This window comes from Salmo trutta, chromosome 26, assembly GCF_901001165.1.
Source record: "Salmo trutta chromosome 26, fSalTru1.1, whole genome shotgun sequence".
NCBI classification, from domain to species: domain Eukaryota; kingdom Metazoa; phylum Chordata; class Actinopteri; order Salmoniformes; family Salmonidae; genus Salmo; species Salmo trutta.
The window spans coordinates 29,570,895-29,593,309 of NC_042982.1; the positions used below are offsets into that span (position 1 = coordinate 29,570,895).

Here is a 22,415-nt window from a genome sequence, read left to right on the forward strand (position 1 = left end):
GATTCTATTGTATTCTCTCTTTCTTGGAGTACTTGTAATCCGTGTTACACCAGCGGATTTAACAGTCTGAAAATGTTAAAAAAATTATATGACAATGGCTCTACACATACAGTACAAAATGAAATTGGACTGCCTTACTTGTCCATTTAAAATGGATAACCAGTTAGACAACACATAGGTTTACCTTTTTTGAAGACATTTTCAATCTTCAGAACACTACGTAAAGAAACAGAAAGAACATTAATCTCTACTAAGCAAGATGTTATCCATAGCTTCTCAGGCTATCGTGGCACTGCAAGGCATTTGAATAATGTTGGTGTTATAGAATGGATAAATTGCACTTTTCATTATCTGGATTGTGCAAATTTAGTCAGCCCTTTAGTAAAAATGTATCAAGCCATATCCTGCATTATATATTTTTTACGTGCATATGCTAGTAATAGACCAAGAACACTTGTTAATGTTGTTTTTCATCAGGACCTAAGAACACGATTACTGAACCCTGTAACACAGGCTGTGGTTACACGCGGCGCTATCCAAGTAACGTAACTGAGACATTTGTAACATTCCCCTTAAGTCTTCCAGAGGTATTGAATGTCATAGCCCGTTTGGGACATTATAGACACATTCATAACGTTTCTAATGAGTATTATAGAGGTTATAAATATCCAGTCGCTATGCAGACATCATGAGAACATTAAAAACGTTCCTTGGTAGTCCATGAAAGGTTCTGAATATCATGTTATTTTGGAGATATCATAGGAATATTTTATAACGTTACATTTAGAGCTATGGTTTGTCTTCATATAACGTTATAATCGGAATGATAGAAATACACTTTGGAACGTCTTCTGTAAGTCAAGTGGTGGTACACTTGTAACGTTCCAAGTGTACCACCACTTGACTTACAGAAGACGTTCCAAAATGTATAGGGCACCGCCCTATAGGACTTACAATCACGGCCGGTTGTGATACAGCCTGGAATCGAACCAGGTCTGTAGTGATGCCCTAGCACTGAGATGCAGTGCCTTAGAGCACTGCGCCACTTCATCTGGTCTGATGAAACCAAGATTGAACTCTTTGGCCTGAATGCCATGTGTCACATCTGGAGGAAACCTGGCACCATCCCTACGGTGAAGCATGGTGGAGGCAGCATCATGCTGTGGGGATGTTTTCAGCGGCAGGGACTGGGAGACTAGTCAGGATCGAGGGAAAGATGAACGGAGCAAAGTAGAGAGAGATCCTTGATGAAAACCTGCTCCAGAGCGCTCAAGACCTAAGGCTGGGGCGATGGTTCACCTTCTAAGAGGACAACGATCTCTTTGAGTGGCCCAGTCAGAGCCCGAACTTCAACCCGATGAAACATTTCTGGAGAGACCTGAAAGTAGCTGTGCAGCGACGCTCCCCATCCAACCTGACAGAGCTTAGGAGGATCTGCAGAAAACAATGGCAGAAACTCCCCAAATACAGGTGTGCCAAGCTTGTAGCATCATACCCAAGAAGACTTCAGGCTGTAATTGCTGCCAAAGCTGCTTCAACAAATTACTGAGTTAAGTGTCTGAATACTTATGTAAATGTGATATTTCTGTTTTTAATTTTGAATGCATTTGCAAAATGTCTAAAAACCTATTTTTGCTTTGTCATTATGGGGTATTGTGCGTAGATTGGTGAGGGGGGAGGGGGGGAATTTAATAAATTTTAGAATAAGGCAGTAACGAAACACAATTTAGAAAAAGTCAAGGGGCCTGAATACTTTCCGAACGCATTGTATGTCTTGAAGGTGCTCAGAAATACGTAAAGTATGTTTCGTATGGCTCTGAGGCCAGGCTGCACTGGTACATGCTGGAACTATCATGTGTTCTGAGTGTTTCTCCATAATCTTCGAAGTCTTCTCCTTCAATTGATACCATGCTTATGTATACCCATCTCGTATTTGCTATGATCGTAGCATTTACATTTGTGTGTCCTTATAGGTAAAACGTCTTGAAGGCTATGAATGAATGAATGGATTAAGGATTTAGGATTGTGTTGGCAGTAACATTTCAGAGGAAGCTCTCACCAGAACATTGGATTCCTGAGTAACTGAGTCAAATTACAGGGTGTGGATTATTGTCCTTCTGGTTTGTGTTCCCAATTTAAATGTTATAAGCATTTGAATCTAATCACCTGGCCATGCAATCCAATGACACATTAGAAACGCTAAAAATAATGCTTACATAACATATTCGTTTTTTCTAAACAATAAATTATTGTGGGGTGGGGTTATTGAACTATAAACGAAGAAACGAATGAGCTTTTAACAGACTGATTTCTATCTTTTAATTTGAATGTGATTTACGTGCTCTGCAATAAAAACGAAATAGTACATTAGGACACCCCTAGAACGGTTTCTTCAGACACTCCCCTCGGAAGTTACCTGACCACTGAATCTAGTAATCTGCCCAATTAGCTGATTCGCTTTCCATACATCCACTTCTGTTCATCCTTCCACTTCTTTTGCCAAGCCCACTTTCAGACACTCCATGTATGACTCCACTGAATTGACATTCACGATACCTGGAAAATAAAACTGCTTTCAACACAGACACACCTGTATCTAAACAATTCAGAACAGCGTAGCAGAACATAACAACAAAGTATCTTCCAGCGTTATATTTGAATAACAAAACGTCAAGGTGCAAGATTTATCTACATTTAAGCGGAACCTTGAACTTTCGCTGTTCATAAAACTTCAGAGGACAGACTGTACCATTTGAACGCGCTAGAGGGGCGTGTCGTACAACTCCAAGCCACACAAGTCCCTCCTCTGTGTGGATCCTGGAAGAGATTTGGGGATATAAAATGAAGGAACTCTGGCATTTTGCACTTTTGAGTTCATATCATGAACGTCATCAGCTTCATGCCACATTAATTAGACTCATAGTGTATTCGAATCACTCGAAAACAAGCGAGAGCGTTTGTGTCTCACTGCAACCACAAAATAATTCCTCACCCGGTCTCTTTGGCACTTCTGCCTGTAGCGCGAACCTCACAGCGCAGCCATGGCCGGCGAAGATCAGAGGGCGCTACAGTATGAACAAACTTTGGTAAGTTAACTTGTTGCCACTTCAACTTCACTTCATTACAAAGCGACAGCGGTGTGTGTTGTCCGTCGTTGCCTGTTTTAACGTCTAGAACGGGTTCAAAGTGTTGGGTTCGCACCTAGGGTAGCTGAGAAGCGCTCTACCCTGTTCTCTTTAAAGGAGTTGAGCCTTCCTCACCTAACGCCTGGGCTGGGTAGACTAAGTTTGGTAAAATGAGAGGTCACGACATGCTTATGACAGGTTTATTATTTCACTCAGACAGTTGGTCAAAGAAAGGGTATTTTAAAACTGCATGTACATACAGTAAAGACCGTTCTTGTCAGGCGCTATTTTGAAAACACATCTGGATTTGGCCAGAACAATTCTCTCTCTCTCTCTCGCTCTCTCCATCGCCAACGTTTAATGCATAGGCTACACTAGGTACATAGTAGGAGTAGTAGCGATCTAACGAGTAACCGTTATTCTCATCTTCAAACAAACAATACAGTAGTCAGTGCAGCTATGTGCCTAGTGCGATTGTGTGCGTGTGTTGCATCGACATGTTCGACCCAACAATGGGTGTCTTTATTGTTTCGTGGTGGTGGTGGATGGAGAGGCATAATGCAAGGAGATTAACACGTTGAATATGAATATATTAATTCATGATGGCCTGTTCTAGGGAAGTGAGTGTCGATATCGTTTCGAAGAGGTTATTTGACACGTTCTCCTCTGGGCATGATAGGGGCTCAACGGGTGGTCCGCACCAGCACACCTGAGGCGAAATGTTTATTAATGGATGCCGCACATATCTGAGCCCTTTCCCCACTTGGTTTAAGCTATATAACCAGTGGAGTGCTTTGCCTGGGTGCACTGCTTTGAATAGAAATCAAATGCGTCCTTTGCTGCTGATTGGTATGGAAACCAACAACCCCCATACGCACTGTGGTCCACCTAGGCCTATAATATGGCCCCCGGATTGAATGAGTGAAGTGGATCGAGGGCACAAGTGGTTGTCAACCATGCTTGATGATGTTTCCCGTGAAATTTAACCATAACAGCGCTAACATATATTTAGCATAAAAGCACTGACAGGGGTCATTTTTGACCCCAAAATGATAATGATTGTAAACAGACAGTCAGTCAAGCAGTAACACTTTGTTGTATTAACATTTTGTAACACAGGTAAATGGTTTAAATTTCCCCAAAATAAGCATTTATTTGAAAATGTTCGCACTTTTATAGTCAACTTGTTGTGTTTCTGTGATACTCAAAGGCTGAGAAATGGTCAATTAAACTCATCTGACATACCGATATTTAAGCGCTGGTGCCATCAGACTTTTAGCTCCAACTTTGGAATGCAATGGGGTATCAACTCGTCAATTTAATTGACAATTGAGAATTTTTACGGACACATATGCAGTTGGTGTGAGACCTGATTAGGGCGTCCACTCATGCTGCTCAGAATGACAGAAATCACATTTAAATGATGGTAATTCATCTTAACAGAACATGCAACTCGAAGACGCGACGCATGCGTCCTTCTTACCGAATTCCAATGCGCACTTTGAAGAAGTTAGAACTGCCACATTTACTCTTCCTCAGCCAACAAGTCCAGTAACGAACAGCAAAATCACTAGCCTATGTCAATCTAATATCCCCCATAGTAAAGTTGACCTAGTCTATCATCTTGTCGTTCTGTGCGAGAAATAAATAGCCTATTCCAAACAGACTCTGGGACAGATGTGGGACGATAGATCCCAAAGTCATACAACCAGTAGGCCTAGGCTACATCACCCAAATTATTTTTAAAAAGCAATGTCTAAAACAGATCAGAACGTTTAGCTTAAAATATTGATAAACGATTATTTATTCACATTATAAGCGCAGCAATGCGCACGAGGCAGTAGGCTGAGCACAAATGTTTTCGTTCCATAATGCAATTGGGGGGAAACGCTGTTGTCAAAAGCACACATGCTAGCAGTTTCATGTGATAGAGATGAAAATATCCATTAGAAATTTAGAAATAGAGGAGATCTAAAGATGCACCAACTAGCATGGGTTGCTAATATGACTAGGATTGTAGCTTTGGCTACTGGACAATGAAACGAAGTTGATTTGAAAACCAATGAGAGAAATAGGCTACTGGTTTCAATGGCATATGGAAGTCTACACTTTGCCTCCACGTTTCTGTGGTCAGATTTGACTTTGAAGCATGGTAAGACATGCATCATAATATGAAGTAAAATGTTCAGGTTTTAAACAATTATGTTTTCAAAATGCATACTGCCTCCAGCTCATTGCAAAGTGGTGTGACGTGCTGAAGCCTAACTACCGTTGCCTATATGCACTTGAATGTTGAATGGGAAGCATGCTTCAATTACCAGTTGAGAAATAAAAATAGCTCTTTTTAATCGTGGCCAACTGGTGATCAAAACTGTTTTTAACACCCGATCGCATTTATAATTGTTATGCAGTGACTGGGCTTATAGATGCACGTTTCACAATGGGCTATTTGAGAAGCTGTAGCTCTAACTGGCAAATTTTGGGCTTATAGGTTCTGTGTTTGTATGCTGCGTTCGTGTGATAAACATAACGATTAACAAAAATACACACGCACCAATTTAATTCCAGTAATTATGCAAATTAGTGTATAGACCAACACGCATAACCGGTCAATTATATTTACATCATCTGGTTTTTCCGTCAATGAATAGGCTGAAAAGCATTATTTTGCAATGGGATTTATTTTCCGGGACAATTGGCCGGCTCCATTTTTATTTATCGGCTTAAAGAAAATGATCTGTCAAAAGCCGGCTATTACCGGCTAACGGAAACCCTGCAACTCAGTTCCAATTGCATTTGAAAGATGAGACTCTTGACTTGGTATGAAGACATCGACTGGAAGCTAAATGTGACCGACCGGCTCGATTCAGTCTTTTGTAGCAAAATGTGAAATGGTGTTTTTTACATTGGATAAAAGTAGAGACTCAGAGCTAGAAAATGGTATATCATACACTACAGTTGAGGAACAATGGAAAAGTAATTCTGCTTTGAAAGTTGATAAACTTGTAACCTCACTTTTGACAAAATGGCCTTTGAATGTTTTGGTACACCTACTGGAGAGCTCTTTGTCTACACCCATTCAGCATCGTTCACACCCTCTTAAGCTTTAGCCCCACCCATCTCTTTAAGGATTCGTATGTGAGGCCGAAGAGAAGGGTTGTTCAGAGCGTTCTGTCCTAACAGCAGTCAAGCACCCAAGCTAACGTTGGCTAGCTTGCTAGCTACTTCCAGAAATAAATGAGAGAACAGCTCACTCTGACCATTTTACTTGCCCTAGCAGAGCTGGTTAGGCTGCTTTTATGTTATCCAGAGTGTTGGTGACTGCAACTGTGCTGCTGGCAACAATTTAATTGTGCTTTTTTTCCAACATTTACTGACACCGGCCATATTCAATGGGTGTTGACTATTCATAAATTTGTCAGTTATTCTGCGCTCTGGCACACTCAGACAAGAGTGCTCTGAAATCGGAGTAGATAGCCAGAGCGAATTTACCAGCTACATCTATCAACAGTTGCTGCAGTGACATCATGAACATTCTATTGAAATGCTTACTTGCATAGTGGTGTCTTTTGTTAAGACATGTAGCTAGCTAGCTAGCTAAAAAATAAATCATAATCCCAACTCATGACGTTACTACCCTGCATGAATAACCAACCAGGTTCAATGTTAGCTAGCTAACATTAGTCTATTACTAGCAAAGCAAATGGCTCTGAGATACGAACATTTTTACTACACAGATCATACACATAATGTTAGCTAGTGAGCCAGCCATTTAACGTTCGCTAGCTAGCTAACAGTACACTTTAACTTGAAATGAAAACAACTTTCTGACTAAATTAGGAATGTGCAATATCTGAACATTTTGCTAGCTAGACTATCTTACCTGTATACATGGATGGCTGCTTCTCCCTCTCTGTCACGGATGCCATGGTTTCCCTTAGTTTGAAGATGTAATCTGGAGACATGTGTTTTCTCCATTCCCTTAGCTATCATACTCTAAATCCACAGATTTCAAAACTTGGTCCTCCAGAAAGTGGAGAGCAACACTTATGCAATTCTACTATGTGATATCTTTAAAAAAAAAAGCAGCGTTACATGCTGACCAGACCGGACACGTCGTATGCGCGAGTGTCACAAATTAAATGTAGAAATCCATGTTATTCAAGTATTGCACCCACACTGCTCGCGCGCATCAACGAGCGTCTGCGTTGCCAAGGGCTAAAATAGAACTCCTTTATATTTCTGACGCAGATCGTACTGCAAGTCCTGCTTCTCCCATCTCCTCATTGGTTTATAGAAGCAGGTACCCACGAGTGATTGAAAGACGAAATGTTTTTCCGGTTGTCGGGGTAATACTATGACAGTGTAGATGCCAATCACCATATAAGTTCAAAGATGAAAAAGCCTGGAAGGAGGAGAGATGACTAGAAACGATTCGGTTGGCCATTTTATGTGTGGATTAATTGTCAGAGTAGAAGACCTTGTGCATTTCAGGTAAAATAACAACTCAATGTTTATATCCCAGGACAAATTAGCTAGCAACAGCAAGCTAGCTAAATAGGACAAATTAGCTAGCAAGTGCAAGCTAACTAGCTAAATTGCCATACATGTTTAATGCTTTTCGGCCTGTCCCCAAATTAATGTCATTGGTTCAGAGTTTGTTTTGATATTTTAACCTGCATGTCGTGATCGCGTTTGCTGTATTGGGACAAAATACATTTATGCACGATAGCGCACGATGGCGCATACGCGCAGCCGGTTTGGGTTCGTGTTACAAAGGATTACTTACACATACTGACCAGCTCAAATAGACAGAAGCGTGCTGCATAGCAGACCAATCCGAACTCATCTCTCTGCATGTCCAGTTTATTCATTATCTCAGCCAATCATGGGTAGCGGGAAGGTTGCTGACTTTTTCTATGGCTAAACCAACTAGGCTCATAATTTAACAATTTCATTCGTATTTATAGATGGCCTACAAGTTTGTTATTAAATAACATTAAAATTCACATGTTCCAGAAGGCATTTCTGCCCAAAAATGCATTTTACAACAAAAAAAGTTTACGTTCAAATGGCTTTTCTGTGAAGTAGTGACGCGCGACATATGCCTAGTTTCCTGAAACGAGTCACAAATATGTATTTACATTTGTATAGTGGCTGTCACGCCCCACAGGGGCCACATCTGGGGTCCATATCAACCTCTATGCCAAATGTGGTGCTTTTTATCACAGATTTTCAGTTTAGCCATGCACCACTAGTATTCAAAATATACATTTTTTATTCCTCCATATTAACACAGAAATCACGGTAAATAGTTTTTTGTTGTTGTTGTCGGTAACTAATTGCATGACAGTCCTAACATTTCAGAAGGATAAAAATGGTTTCGAAATTGACATTTTTGACCCCTTGGGATAAAAATGTACCCCTGTCCGCGCTTTTAAGGTTAAAGTATCTCCGCTTAACTTTAAAGTATCTCGCTAATGTGTAGTGGGCTACACATTAGCGCAGATACTTTAAATCAGGGGTTCTAAATCTTTTTCAGCCTGGGACCCAAATGAGAAATTCTGTGTTTTCCTGGGACCCAAGCTTAGGAACATATGCAACTATACGTAAATATTGGTACATTTCATTGCCCTTATGCCTAAAACAAATGCAATATAGACAAAAAGAAATAACAGTGAAATGAAATAGCAATGTAAATAGCTAGTCATGTTTATTTTCCCCATTAAAAACATATCTGATGCATAACAGAACAGACACACAGGCTTTTTGATAGTGCAACCTTAAGTAACAGTACGGATGAAGATGAAAAATGATCAGGTCTACTGTACATCTCACTGTAGAAATTGTTGAAAGAAAGTCTAGGTTGGAGCTGTTGCTGTTAAAATACAAGTCATAATGTTTTATTCTGAACTGGAATAAACTGATTGATCCAGGCTGTATCACATTCGTCCGTGATTGGGAGTCCTATAGGGCGGCGCGCAATAATCCCAGCGTTGTCCAGGTTTGACCGGGTTAGGCCGTCATTGTAAATAATGATTTGTTCTTAACTGACTTGCCTAGTTAAATAAAGGTTCAATTTAAATAAAAAACATATTTAAAAAAACAATCACACGGATGTAGACCAGAAAACACACACAGTCCTAATGAGAGGTGAGTGGCTGGTTGAAGTTTTCAACAAGTATGTCTATTCTGGGATCAGTTTTTAACAGTGTAACACTGAGGTCATGCTCAGCAATGACACTTTTTCTGTACTTGTTTTTTAAGTAATCCAGAGTTGAGAACCCTGACTGACATAGGTATGTGGTGCCAAACTGGACCAGAACATCTACTGCTTTCTCAGTCAGGCAGGAGACTGCTTCCTGCTGTAGATGAGAAACCCAGAACTGTGTGTGTGTGTGTGTTTGTGTTTGCCTCAAAAAGTATCTTGCTTCAATCAGTTTATTCCAGTTCAGAATAAAAATGATGACTTGTATTTTAACAGCAACGGTTCCAACCTAGACTTGTTTTCAACAATAATTTCTACAGTGAGATGTACAGTAGACCTGATCATTTTTCATCTTCATCTGTACTGTTACTTAGGGTTGCACTAACAGTAGCTAGCTAACTTTCTTTGGCTAACAGTAGCTATTAGCTGTGTACAAGGCCAGGGGATTGTTTGAAAGAGAAACTCATATATACTACTATGAGATAGTACTCCCTTATTTCTGCTTATCATCACCTTTTATAAAATGACAACAATGCCTTCCTAGCTGACTTACTTTTCCACTGTCGAAGCACTGTTTCTTGAAGCATTCTGCCCTGTTCAGAAATAACTCCCTGTGTATACCGTCATGCTGTGGATGTTTGGTCAGGACATGTCGTTATATGAATTTGTTCGTTTTGATTGACTCATTACTTAGCACTTCCCCACACAAAGCACATTGAGGGAGCTCCTCGTTAATTCTCAAAGTTTATATGAAAGAGAGAAACTCATTGGTGTATTGGCTTTTCATGACGATTGAGCCCAGTCAGAACTTGTTGCCAGCATGAGTCCATTTGGCGAGTGGGAATGACAAGTCAGTGGCTGACAGCGCATCATCTGCTGTTGAACGACAGCGCTGCAGCGTGTGTCGCGGAGTGATCTTCAAGATAACTCCAGAAAAAAGATCTGTAAACCACGACGCACACGGGCATCTCCCTCTCCCACTCCGCGCAGCTGCCAAACTGAGGAGAGAGCGCGCTGAACAGAGACTGCAGTTGCACTTAGCCAAATCAATTCATTAAATAATTATACATTTACTCTGACACGTCTCGACCCACCATTAACAGGTGCGCGACCCAAACCCATACTTTAAAAAAGGCTGCTTTAAATGTAAAGGGCCATTGAAGTGTGCAACTGTAACTTCTGAAAAGAACAGTTAGGCCTGTTTTTCTTCTATTTAAAGTTTATTTTTACTGAGACCTCCCCCTCACTGTTAAGCTGTGTGTGTGTGTGTGAATGTGAGGGAGATTACACAATGAGCTGCCCTCTGATTCAGCGCTGGGCACTCTGTCACCCTTGCGGGGTCTCCAACAGGCTCTCTGTGAGCTCCAATCTCTGAGGAGGCACTGAACCGATTCATTTTCCAGTCTCTCTGTCTCTGTCTGTCTCTCTCTCTCTCTCTCTCTCTTTTTTCTCACTGACTTCCTCTCTCTATTCCCTGGTCTTTAGCTACACCGTGACACTGTTCCTTTGTGCCACATTGGCAGCGGCGGTAGTTGTGTGGGCATCGTATGTGGGGTAGAACTGAAAGAGACTACTGTAGCTATATCAGAAAGACTAGTTCCACACCAGCACACCACAACAAACAGCTATAAGAAGCAAACCAGCTGTCCCACTTACAGTACAACTCCAAAGTTTGGACACATTACTCATTCAAGGGTTTTTCTTTATTTTTACTATTTTATACATTGTAGAATAATAGTGAAGACATCAAAAGTATGAAATAGCACATATCTTTTTGGTCAAATAGCCCTTACACAGCCTGGAGGTGTGTAGAGTCATTGTCCTGTTGAAAAACAAATGATAGCCCCACTAAGGGCAAACCAGACGGGATGGCGTATCCCTGCAGAATGCTGTGGTAGCCATGCTGGTTAAGTGTGCATTGAATTCTAAATAAATCACTGACAGTGTCACCATCAAAGCACCCCACACAATCACACCTCCTCCTCCATGCTTCACGTGGGAACCATAAATGCAGAGACCATCTGTTCACCTACTCTGCGTCTCACAAAGACACGTCGTTTGGAACAAATAATCTCAAATTTGGACTCATCAGACCAAAGGACAGATTTCCACCAGTCAAATGCCCATTGCTCATGTTTCTTGGCCCAAGCAAGTCTCTTATTCTTATTGGTGTCCTTTTGTAGTGTTTCTTTGCAGCAATTCGACCATGAAGGTCTGATTCATGCAGTCTCCTCTGACCAGTTGATGTTGAGATGTGACCTTTGTCTTAATGATGGACTGTTGTTTCACTTTGCTTATTTGAGCTGTTCTTGCCATAATATGGACTTGGTCTTTTACCAAATAGGGCTATCTTCTGTATACCAACCCTACCTTGTCACAACACAACTGATTTGCTTAAACGCATTAACCTGTTATGGCTAGAGGGCAGTATTTTCACGGCCGGATATAATTATTGGCTTTGGATAGAAAACACCCTAAAGTTTCTAAAACTGTTTGAATGGTGTCTGTGAGTATAACAGAACTCATATGGCAGGCAAAAACCTGAGAAGATTCCAAACAGGAAGTACCCTCTCTGACCATTCCTTGAGCTTCTTGGCTCTGTTTATTGAAAACTTAGGATCTTTGCTGTAACGTGACACTTCCTACGGCTCCCATAGGCTCTCAGAACCCGGGAAAAAGCTGAATGATGTAATTCCAGCCGCTGGCTGAAAAACATTAGCGCCTTTGGTAAGTGCTCTATCAGGGGACCATCAGACTGAGGCTCGTGCACGAGGGGATCCCATGTTTTTATTTTCCCTCTCTTTGAACGTAAACACGCTTTCCCAGTCGGAATATTATCGCTTTTTTACGAGAAAAATGGCATAAAAATGTATTTTAAACAGCGGTTGACATGCTTCGAAGTACGGTAATGGAATATTTAGAATTTTTTTGTCACGAAAGGCGTCGGGCGCGTAACCCTTCGTCACCCTTGGATAGTGTCTTGAACGCACGAACAAAACGCCGCTATTTGGATATAACTATGGATTATTTTGAACCAAACCAACATTTGTTATTGAAGTAGAAGTCCTGGGAGTGCATTCTGACGAAGAACAGCAAAGGTAATAACATTTTTCTTATAGTAAATCTGACTTTGGTGAGGGCTAAACTTGGTGGGTGTCTAAATGGCTAGCCCTGTGATGCCGGGCTATCTACTTAGAATATTGCAAAATGTGCTTTCACCGAAAAGCTATTTTAAAATCGGACATAGCGAGTGCATAGAGGAGTTCTGTATCTATAATTCTTAAAATAATTGTTATGTTTTCTGTGAACGTTTATCGTGAGTAATTTACTAAATTCACCGGAAGTGTTCGGTGGGAATGCTAGTTCTGAACGTCACATGCTAATGTAAAAAGCTGTTTTTTGATATAAATATGAACTTGATTGAACAAAACATGCATGTATTGTATAACATAATGTCCTAGGTGTGTCATCTGATGAAGATCATCAAAGGTTAGTGCTGCATTTAGCTGTGGTTTTGTTTTTTGTGACATTATATGCTAGCTTGAAAAATGGGTGTCTGATTATTTCTGGCTGGGTACTCTGCTGACATAATCTAATGTTTTGCTTTCGCTGTAAAGCCTTTTTGAAATCGGACAGTGTGGTTAGATAAAGGAGAGTCTTGTCTTTAAAATGGTGTAAAATAGTCATATGTTTGAAAAATGGAAGTTTTTGGATTTTTGAGGAATTTGTAATTCGCGCCACGCCTATCATTGGATATTGGAGCAGGTGTTCCGCTAGCGGAACGTCTAGATGTAAGAGGTTTTAAGAAGGACAGAAATTCCACAAATGAACGTTTAACAAGGCACACTTGTTAATTGAAATGCATTCCAGGTGACTACCTCATGAAGCTGGTTGAGAGAATGCCAAGGGTGTGCAAAGCTGTCATCAAGGCAAAGTGTGGTTACTTTGAAGAATCTCAAATCTCAAATATATTTGAACACCTTTTTGGTTACTACATGATTCCATATATATTATTTCATAGTTTTGATGTCTTCACTATTATTCTACAATGTAGAAAATAGTAAAAATAAAGAAAAATACTGTAATAAGTAGGTATGTCAACTTTTAACTGGTGCTATACATTGGGCGTTGTATGTCACACTTTATGTAGTAAGACTTTGCTTATAAATTATTGTGAAGCAGCTATGATATAAATTCAATAAAGGAATGCTTATGAAGACTTTATGCGTTTTCTATATTCGTTTTGGTTCATTTAAAGTGGGACCATCACCGACAGAAGAAAATGGTGATAAACAGCAAAGGTTGGCCCTCAACTGTCTACCCCTCCATTTAGTGCATGGCATTCTGCCACACTTATTTTCTGCCCCCCCCCCTCCCCCCTCCATCACCTTGTCTCTTTGAATTCCAGGTAACATCCCTCTCTATCCTCTTGTGGCTTCTCACACAGTCCACTCTCAATCTTCCTGTCTCCTCTCAGTCATACAAATGTGCGTGCGTGCACACACACACACACACACACACACACACACACACACACACACACACACACACACACACACACACACACACACACACACACACACACACACTCCTCTCTCTCTGTCTTGCTCTCACTCTGTCACTTTCACAGCAGATTTTAGGATTCTTTGGCCCACTTTGACCTGCATCTTTTAATGGGACTATTGGTTAGCTCCAGCTCAGGCCCTGTCCATAAAGAATAAGTGGAAGTCCAAGCGCTCCGGCGTTCGGGATGAACGGGACAAATGGGGCATTAGTGGGTTTAGCCCGCAGGAGACGCAATGTCCCTGGACATCCCTAAATGTCTGTTGTCCTTCTCCGACCCCCCCTGTCTGTTTTCACACTGTATTCGGAAGTTCGCTATTCCGAAGTAGGCCACAGGGGACTACAGCGCTAGTGTTCTGAGGCCTGTGATTTTTTTATTTTGGAACGCTGTTACATTCTGCTCGTGTCATTACCCCTGCAACGCCCCCTCGTTCCCAGGAGTCTTAATTCATTGATTTTCCTGTTCTTTATTTCTCTCCTCCCTCACTCCCTTCCTCTGTCCCTCGTTTACAGACAGCAGATTGTCAGGGCCTGTTCTCTCTGGCTGGGTTTAATGGCTTGTTGTTATTGTGGGGCTCATGGCTCGACCTGGCAAATGGGCCGTGGTTGGGAGTGTGTGTGTGGGTTGGTGAGAAAGTATACTCCTGTGTGTGTGTGTGTGTGTGTGTGTGTGTGTGTGTGTGTGTGTGTGTGTGTGTGTGTGTGTGTGTGTGTGTGTGTGTGTGTGTGTGTGTGTGTGTGTGTGTGTGTGTGTGCGCGCGTGCGCGTGTGCGCGTGTGTTCGTTCAGGTAATGAATCATCACACAACCCTGTTAGAGGCTTAGAGCCTGATGGCTCATGGGTTGTGATGACTTGTCTTTATTTGTGTGCGTGTAGAGGAAGTTGTTCAGTGAGTCAGATAAGAGCTCTCAGAGCTGATAGACAAGGCAGGACTGAGCCACAGGACACGCTTGGGCCACACTGACTGATGTTTGATCTTCTTTAGCGCTGAGCAATAGAGCTGTCGTATAGCTGTCTTATAACTGTCATAGCTATCACAAACTGACAGGCCACTTTGGAACTTTGCATGGCTGCAGATGTGGAGGAGGCAGGAGAGAGGTCATTGTGATTTGTACATGACTTGAATTCCGTTAATTCCATGAAACAACTTCTATGCTCGCTTCGAGGCAAGCAACACTGAAGCATGCATGAGAGTATTAGCTGTTCTGGACGACTGTGTGATCACGCTCTCCGCAGCTGATGTGAGTAAGACCTTTAAACAGGTAAACATTCACAAGGCCGCAGGGCCAGACGCATTACCACAACGTGTACCCCCGAGCATGCGCTGACCAACTGGCAAGTGTCTTCTCTGACATTTTCAACCTCTCCCTGACTGAGTCTGTAATACCAACATGAATTCAAGCAGACCACCATAGTCCCTGTGCCCAAGAACACTAAGGTAACCTGCCTAAATGACTACCGACCCGTAGCACTCACTTCTGTAGCCATGAAGTGCTTTGAAAGGCTGGTCATGGCTCACATCAACACCATTTTCCCAGAAACCCTAGACCTACTCCAATTTGCATTCCGCCCCAACAGATCCACAGATAATGCAATCTCTATTGCACTCTACACTGCCCTTTCCCACCTGGACAAAAGGAACACCTATGTAAGAACGCTATTAATTGACTACAGCTCAGCGTTCAACACCATAGTGCCCTCAAAGCTCATCACTAAGCTAAGGACCCTGGGACTAAAGCCCTCCCTCTGCAACTGGATCCTGGACTTCCTGATGGGCTGCCCCCAGATGGTAAGGGTAGGTAACAACACATCTGCCACGCTGATCCTCAACACTGGGGCCCCTCAGGGGTGCGTGTGCAGTCCCCTCCTGTACTCCCTGTTCACTCATAACTGCATGGCCAGGCACGACTCCAACATCATCATTAAGTTTGCTGATGACACAACAGTGGTAGGCCTGATCACCGACAACTATGAGACAGCCTATAGGAAGGAGGTAACAGACCTGTCTGTGTGGTGCCATGATAATAACCTTTCCCTCAACGTGATCAAGACAAAAGAGATGATTGTGGACTACAGGAAAAGGAGGACCGAGCACACCGCATTCTCAACGAAGGGGCTGTAGTGGAGCACGTTGAGAGCTTCAAGTTCCTTGGTGTCCACATCACCAACAAACTATCATGGTCCAAGCACACCAAGACAATCGTGAAGAGGGCACCACAAAGCCTATTCCCCCCCAGGAGACTGAAAATATTTGGCATGGATCCTCAGATCCTCAAAAAGTTCTACAGCTGCACCATCAAGAGCATCCTGACTGGTTGCATCACTGCCGGGTATGGCAACTGCCCGGCCTCCGACCACAAGGCACTACAGAGGGTAGTGCGTACCGCCCACCGTACAACACTGGGGCCAAGCTTCCTGCCATCCAGGACCTCTACAGTTGAAGTCGGAAGTTTACATACACCTTAGCCAAATACATTTAAACTCAGTGTTTCACAATTCCTGACATTTAGTCCTAGTAAATTAAGTCCCTGTCTTAGGTCAGTTAGGATCACTACTTTATTTTAAGAATGTGAAATGTTAGAATAATAGTAGAGAGAATTATTTATTTCAGCTTTTATTTCTTTCATCACATTCCCAGTGGGTCAGAAGTTTACATACACTCAATTAGTATTTGGTAGCATTGCCTTTAAATTGTTTAACTTGGGTCAAATGTTTTGGGTAGCCAGCCTTCCACAAGCTTCCCACAATAAGTTGGGTGAATTTTGGCCCATTCCTCCTGACAGAGCTGTTGTAGTTGAGTCAGGTTTGTCGGCCTCATTGCTCACACATGCATTTTCAGTACTGCCCACAAATTTTCTGTAGGATTGAAGTCAGGTCTTTGTGATGGCCACTCCAACACCTTGACTTTGTTGTCCTTAAGCCATTTACCACAACTTTGAAAATATGCTTGGGGTCATTGTCCATTTGGAAGACCCATTTGCGACCAAGCTTTAACTTCCAGACTGATGTCTTGAGATGTTGCTTCCATATATCCACATCATTTTCCTGCCTCATGATGCCATCTATTTTGTGAAGTGCACCGGTCTCTCTTGCAGCAAATGACCCCCACAACATGCTGCTTCCACCCCTGTGCTTCCACGGTTGGGAGGGGGTTCTTCGGCTTGCAAACCTCCCCCTTTATCCTCCAAACATAACGATGATCATTATGGCCAAACAGTTCTATTTTTGTTTCATCAGACCAGAGGACATTTCTCCAAAAAGTATGATCTTTGTCCCCATGTGCAGCTGCAAACCGTAGTCTGGCTTTTTTATGGCAGTTTTGGAGCAGTGGCTTCATCCTTGCTGAGCGGCCTTTCAGGTTATGTCGATATAGGACTCGTTTTACTGTGGATATAGATACTTTTGTAACTGTTTCCTCCAGCATCTTCACAAGGTCCTTTGCTGTTGTTCTGGGATTGATTTGCACTTTTCGCACCAAAGTACGTTCATCTCTAGGAGACAGTGTCTCCTTCCTCCTTCGTGTCTCCTTCCTAAGCGGTACGACGGCTGCGTGGTCCCATGGTGTTTATACTTGCGTACTATTGTTTGTACAAATGAACGTGGTACCATCAGGCATTTGGAAATTGCTCCCAAGGATGAACCAGACTTGTGGATTTCTACACTATTTTCTGAGGTCTTGGCTGGTTTCTTTTGATTTTCCCATGATGTCAAGCAAAGAGGCACTGACTTTGAAGGAAGGCCTTGAAATACATCCACAGGTACACCTCCAATTGACTCAAATTATGTCAATTAGCCTATCAGAAGCTTCTAAAGCCAAGACATAATTTTCAAAGCTGTTTAAAGGCACTGTCTATTTAGTGTATGTAAACTTCTGACCCACTGGAATTGTGATACAGTGAATTATAAGTGAAATAATCTGTCTGTAAACAATTGTTGTAAAAATTAATTGTGTCATGCATGAAGTAGATGTCCTAACCGACTTGCCAAAACTATAGTTTGTTAACAAGAAATTTGTGGAGTGGTTGAAAAACGAGTTTTAATGACTCCAACCTAAGTGTATGTAAACTTCCGACTTCAACTGTATACCAGGCGGTGTCAGAGGAAGGCCCTAAAAATTGTCAGACTCCAGCCACCATAGTCATAGACTGTTCTCTCTGCTATCGCACGGCAAGCGGTACCGGAGCACTAAGTCTAGGTTCAAAAGGCTTCTTAACATCTTCTACCCCCCAAGCCATAAGACTCCTGAACAGATAATCAAATGGCTACCCAGACTATTTCAATCAAATGTATTTATAAAGCCCTTCTTACATCAGCTGATGTCACAAAGTGCTGTACGGAAACCCAGCCTAAAACCCCAAACAGCAATCAATGCAGGTGTAGAAGCACGCGGGCTAGGAAATACTCCCTAGAAAGGCCAGAACCTAGGAAGAAACCTAGATAGGAATCTGGCTATGAGGGGTGGCCAGTCCTCTTCTGGCTGTGCCAGGTGGAGATTATAACAGAACATGGCCAAGATGTTCAGATGTTCATAGATGACCAGCAGGGTCAAATAATAATAATAATCACAGTGGTTGTCGAGGGTGCAACAGGTCAGCACCTCAGGAGTAAATGTCTGTTGGCTTTTCATAGCCGATCATTCAAAGTATCTCTACCGCTCCTGCTGTCTCTAGAGAGTTGAAAACAGCAGGTCTGGGACAGGTAGCACGTCCAGTGAACAGGTCAGGGTTCCATAGCCGCAGGCAGAACAGTTGAAGCTGGAGCAGCAGCACGGCCAGGTGGACTGGGGACAGCAAGGAGTCATCAGGCCAGGTAGTCCTGAGGCATGGTCCTAGGTGTAACGGTGTGAGTGACTGGTTGCCGGGAAGTCAGGCGCAGGAGAGCAGAGATGGGTGACAACAGGAGAACTTTAATATACACCCTGGACCAAAGGCACAGGCGAGGCAGCACAAAGCACAACCACGGTAACATGAACCAGATCAAACAAAACAAACCTAGGTATGAAACAAACCTAGTGCAAGCCAGCCTGTAGCGTAACACCCTACACAAAGAACAATTCCACACACAGACATGGGGGAAACAGAGGGTAATATACTTTTAGTCTGATGAGGGAATGTGAACCAGGTGTGAGGGAAAACAAGACAAAACAAATGGAAAATTAAAGGTGGAGCGGCGATGGCTAGAAGACCGGTGACGTCAACCGCCGAACGCCGCCCGAACAAGGAGAGGGACCGACTTCGGCGGAAGTCGTGACACTAAGGCACAATTTGAGTTGTCACCCCCCCTCTTTTACGCTGATGCTACTCTGTTTATTATCTACACATAGTCACTAACTCTACCAACATGTACCAATTACCTTCGACTAACCGGTGCACCCGCACATTGACTCTGTACCGGTACCCCCTGTATATAGCCTCGCTCCTGTTATTTACTGCTGCTCTTTAATTATTTGTTATTTTTTACTCATCTATTTTTTACTTAACACTTATTTTTCTTAACTGCATTGTTGGTTAAGGGCTTGTAAGTAAGCAATTTACTGTAAGGTTTACACCTGTTATATTCGGTGCATCTGACAAATAAAATGTGATTTGATTTATGTCTGGTGACAACCAAGGTCTATGTACATTCAGAATAAGTCAAGGGATTGTTGATGTTTGTGTAAATATTATAATGATAGCCCATGGCTTTATAGGAAGTGAGCGGAACGAAGTGTCGAAATCTAGTGTGTTTGTGTGTGTGTGTGTGTGTGTGTGTGTGTGTGTGTGTGTGTGTGTGTTGTGTGTGTGTGTGTGGCTGTGTGTGTGTGGCTGTGTGTGTGTGTGGCTGTGTGTGTGTGTGTGGCTGTGTGTGTGTGTGGCTGTGTGTGTGTGGCTGTGTGTGTGTGTGGCTGTGTGTGTGTGTGGCTGTGGCACAAGGTAATTTGTAACCGAGTGTTCTTTGCCTGCTGGTCCTTTCTGTGGTAATCTGGTTTTATGTAGCCGCCAGCTCGTTTGATGTCAGCTCCTATAGCCATAATGGAATTTTACCTCTGTTCGTCCCAAACACTGCATCCCTTTTTCTTTGTCACTCTTCCCCTCTCTTTAACTATCACAACATCATTCCTTCTCATTAAATGATGGTTCTGTGTTGTTGTCAACAGCGCTCGCGTGTGTGTTTACTGGCAGGGGAAAGGGAACCTTGCATAAATTTGTTAATAAGGAAATAGGGGATTCCAGATAAGATCAAAAGCCAATCCAGCTTTACAAAAGGTGACCCTGTTTACAAATGAGCGGGGAATTTCCATGTAAAAGGACCCATGAGCACCAACTTGAAGTTCATAAGAGCATGTCAAATGAAAGAAGTCTATTTTTGAGAAATTAAGGCGCATGTATCTTTTTTTTAAACAATTTCTAGGGTAGCACATTTCAGGGAATATTCAGAGGTGGAAACTTTCCATGGAAATTAACAGGAATATATGATAATTAACGGGAATATATGGGAATTAACTGGAATATATGGGAATTAACGTAAATATATGCAAATTAATATTAATACCATTTAAATGTAGATGTTTTTTGCATTGGATATATTTACCATATCATATGGAGACAGAAACATAAACATGTTACCTTATCATAAGTAGATATAATTGCAAATGATTAAATCCTTCCAATAGAAAAAAAACTATTTAGTTCCGAATTGAACTTTAATTAAATGAGTTGACTCTCCACATGGGATGATTTCACTAAACAACAAAAGAAAGGGAATATTGAATGATCCATTGCATCTCCCAAAAACCTTTTCAACATACATCTGTAAAATGATAGTCCAGACACTAAAGCTTTGGTTGTCTTCCTCTCAGGCTTCCATGTCTTCTCCCTGGACCTCCTCAATGTCCACCTGTTGAACATCAGACTCTGAGGCCTCATCTTCACTGTCACTTTCCAACCTTGTTGAGGATGGCTCATTGTCAGGCTCAAAAAGCCTAATTTGCCCGGATGGCCATCCATTTTTCAACCCTTGTATTGGTCAGCCTGTTGCGTGCTTTGGTGTGTGTGTTCCCAAACAAGGACCAGTTGCACTCTGAGGCAGCTGATGTTGGTGGGATTTGGAGGATGATGGAGGCAACAGGGGAAAAAGGCTCAGATATACAAAGTCCCTGCCACAAGGTGGCTGATGAGATATGTTGGCACGACTGCCATATTGCATCTCCATCCCAAAGCCCTTGCTTGGAAGTGTACTTCACCAGACTGCCAAGAACCTTGCCCTCATCCAGGCCAAGGTGGCGAGACATGGTAGTGATGACACCATAGGCCTTGTTGATCTCTGCACCAGACAGGATGCTCTTGCCAGCGTACTTCGGGTCTAACATGTACGCTGCGGCGTGTATGGGCTTCAAGCAGAAGTCTTCACGCTTTTTGATGTATTTCAGAACTGCAGTTTCCTCTGCTTGGAGCAACAGTGAAGTGGGCAGGGCAGTACGGATTTCTTCTCTTACATCTCCAAGCAGAGTCTGAACATCAGACAGGATGGCATTGTCTCCCTCAATCCGTGCAATGGCTAATGCTATAGGTTTCAGGAGTTTCAGGCTGCTTACCACTCTCTCCCAAAATACATCATCCAGGAAGATCCTGTTCATGGGGCTGACCATATCGGCAGACTGTGATATGGCCATATCTTGGAGAGACCCCTTCTCCTCCAGGAGACTGTCAAACATGATGACAACACCACCCCAACGGGTGTTGCTGGGCAGCTTCAATGTGGCACTTTTATTCTTCTCACTTTGCTTGGTGAGGTAGAGTGCTGCTATAACTTGATGACCCATCACATACCTAACCATTTCCTTGGCTCTCTTGTAGAGTGTATCCATTGTTTTCAGTGTCATAATGTCCTTGAGGAGCAGATTCAATGCATGAGCAACACAGCCAATGGGTGTGATGTGAGGGTAGGACACCTCCACTTTAGACCAAGCAGGCTTCGTGTTCGCTGCATTGTCTGTCACCAGTGCAAACACCTTTTGTGGTCCAAGGTCATTGATGACTGCCTTCAGCTCATCTGCAATGTAGAGACCGGTGTGTCTGTTGTCCCTTGTGTCTGTGCTCTTGTAGAATACTGGTTGAGGGGTGGAGAGGATGTAGTTAATTATTCCTTGCCCACGAACATTCGACCACCCATCAGAGATGATTGCAATGAAGTCTGCTTTCTCTATGATTTGCTTGACCTTCACTTGAACTCTGTTGAACTTTGCATCCAGCAAGTGAGTAGATAAAGCATGTCTGGTTGGAGGGGTGTATGCTGGGCGAAGAACATTCAGAAATCTCTTCAATACACATTGCCTGTGAGCATCAGAGGTGAACGAGTTGCATACAGTGGTTGCTCCACTAAAAGTTTTGCGATTATGCTACGGTACTTAGTGGTAATATGTGACCCAATTCAGGAAACTAGGCATATGTCGTAAGTCATGACTTCACAGGAGAGCCTTTTCAACGTAAAAAAATATATTTTATCAAAATGCGTTTTTTTGGGCAGAAATGCCTTCTCGA

At 42.5% G+C, this 22,415-nt stretch overlaps 1 protein-coding gene across 3 annotated transcripts in view; it reads left to right on the forward strand.

Annotated features, from left to right (window-relative positions):
• Positions 1 to 2,856: 2,856 nt before the first annotated feature.
• LOC115163618 (chloride channel protein 2) overlaps positions 2,857 to 22,415 on the forward strand; it is a 182,934-nt gene continuing 163,375 nt past the window's right edge. For all 3 annotated transcript variants that reach the window (XM_029715644.1, XM_029715646.1, XM_029715645.1), the window contains exon 1: positions 2,857 to 3,086. In XM_029715644.1, the coding sequence (XP_029571504.1) occupies positions 3,042 to 3,086 (45 nt within the window). In that variant the 5' untranslated portion in view covers positions 2,857 to 3,041. The remainder of the gene's footprint in view (positions 3,087 to 22,415) is intronic.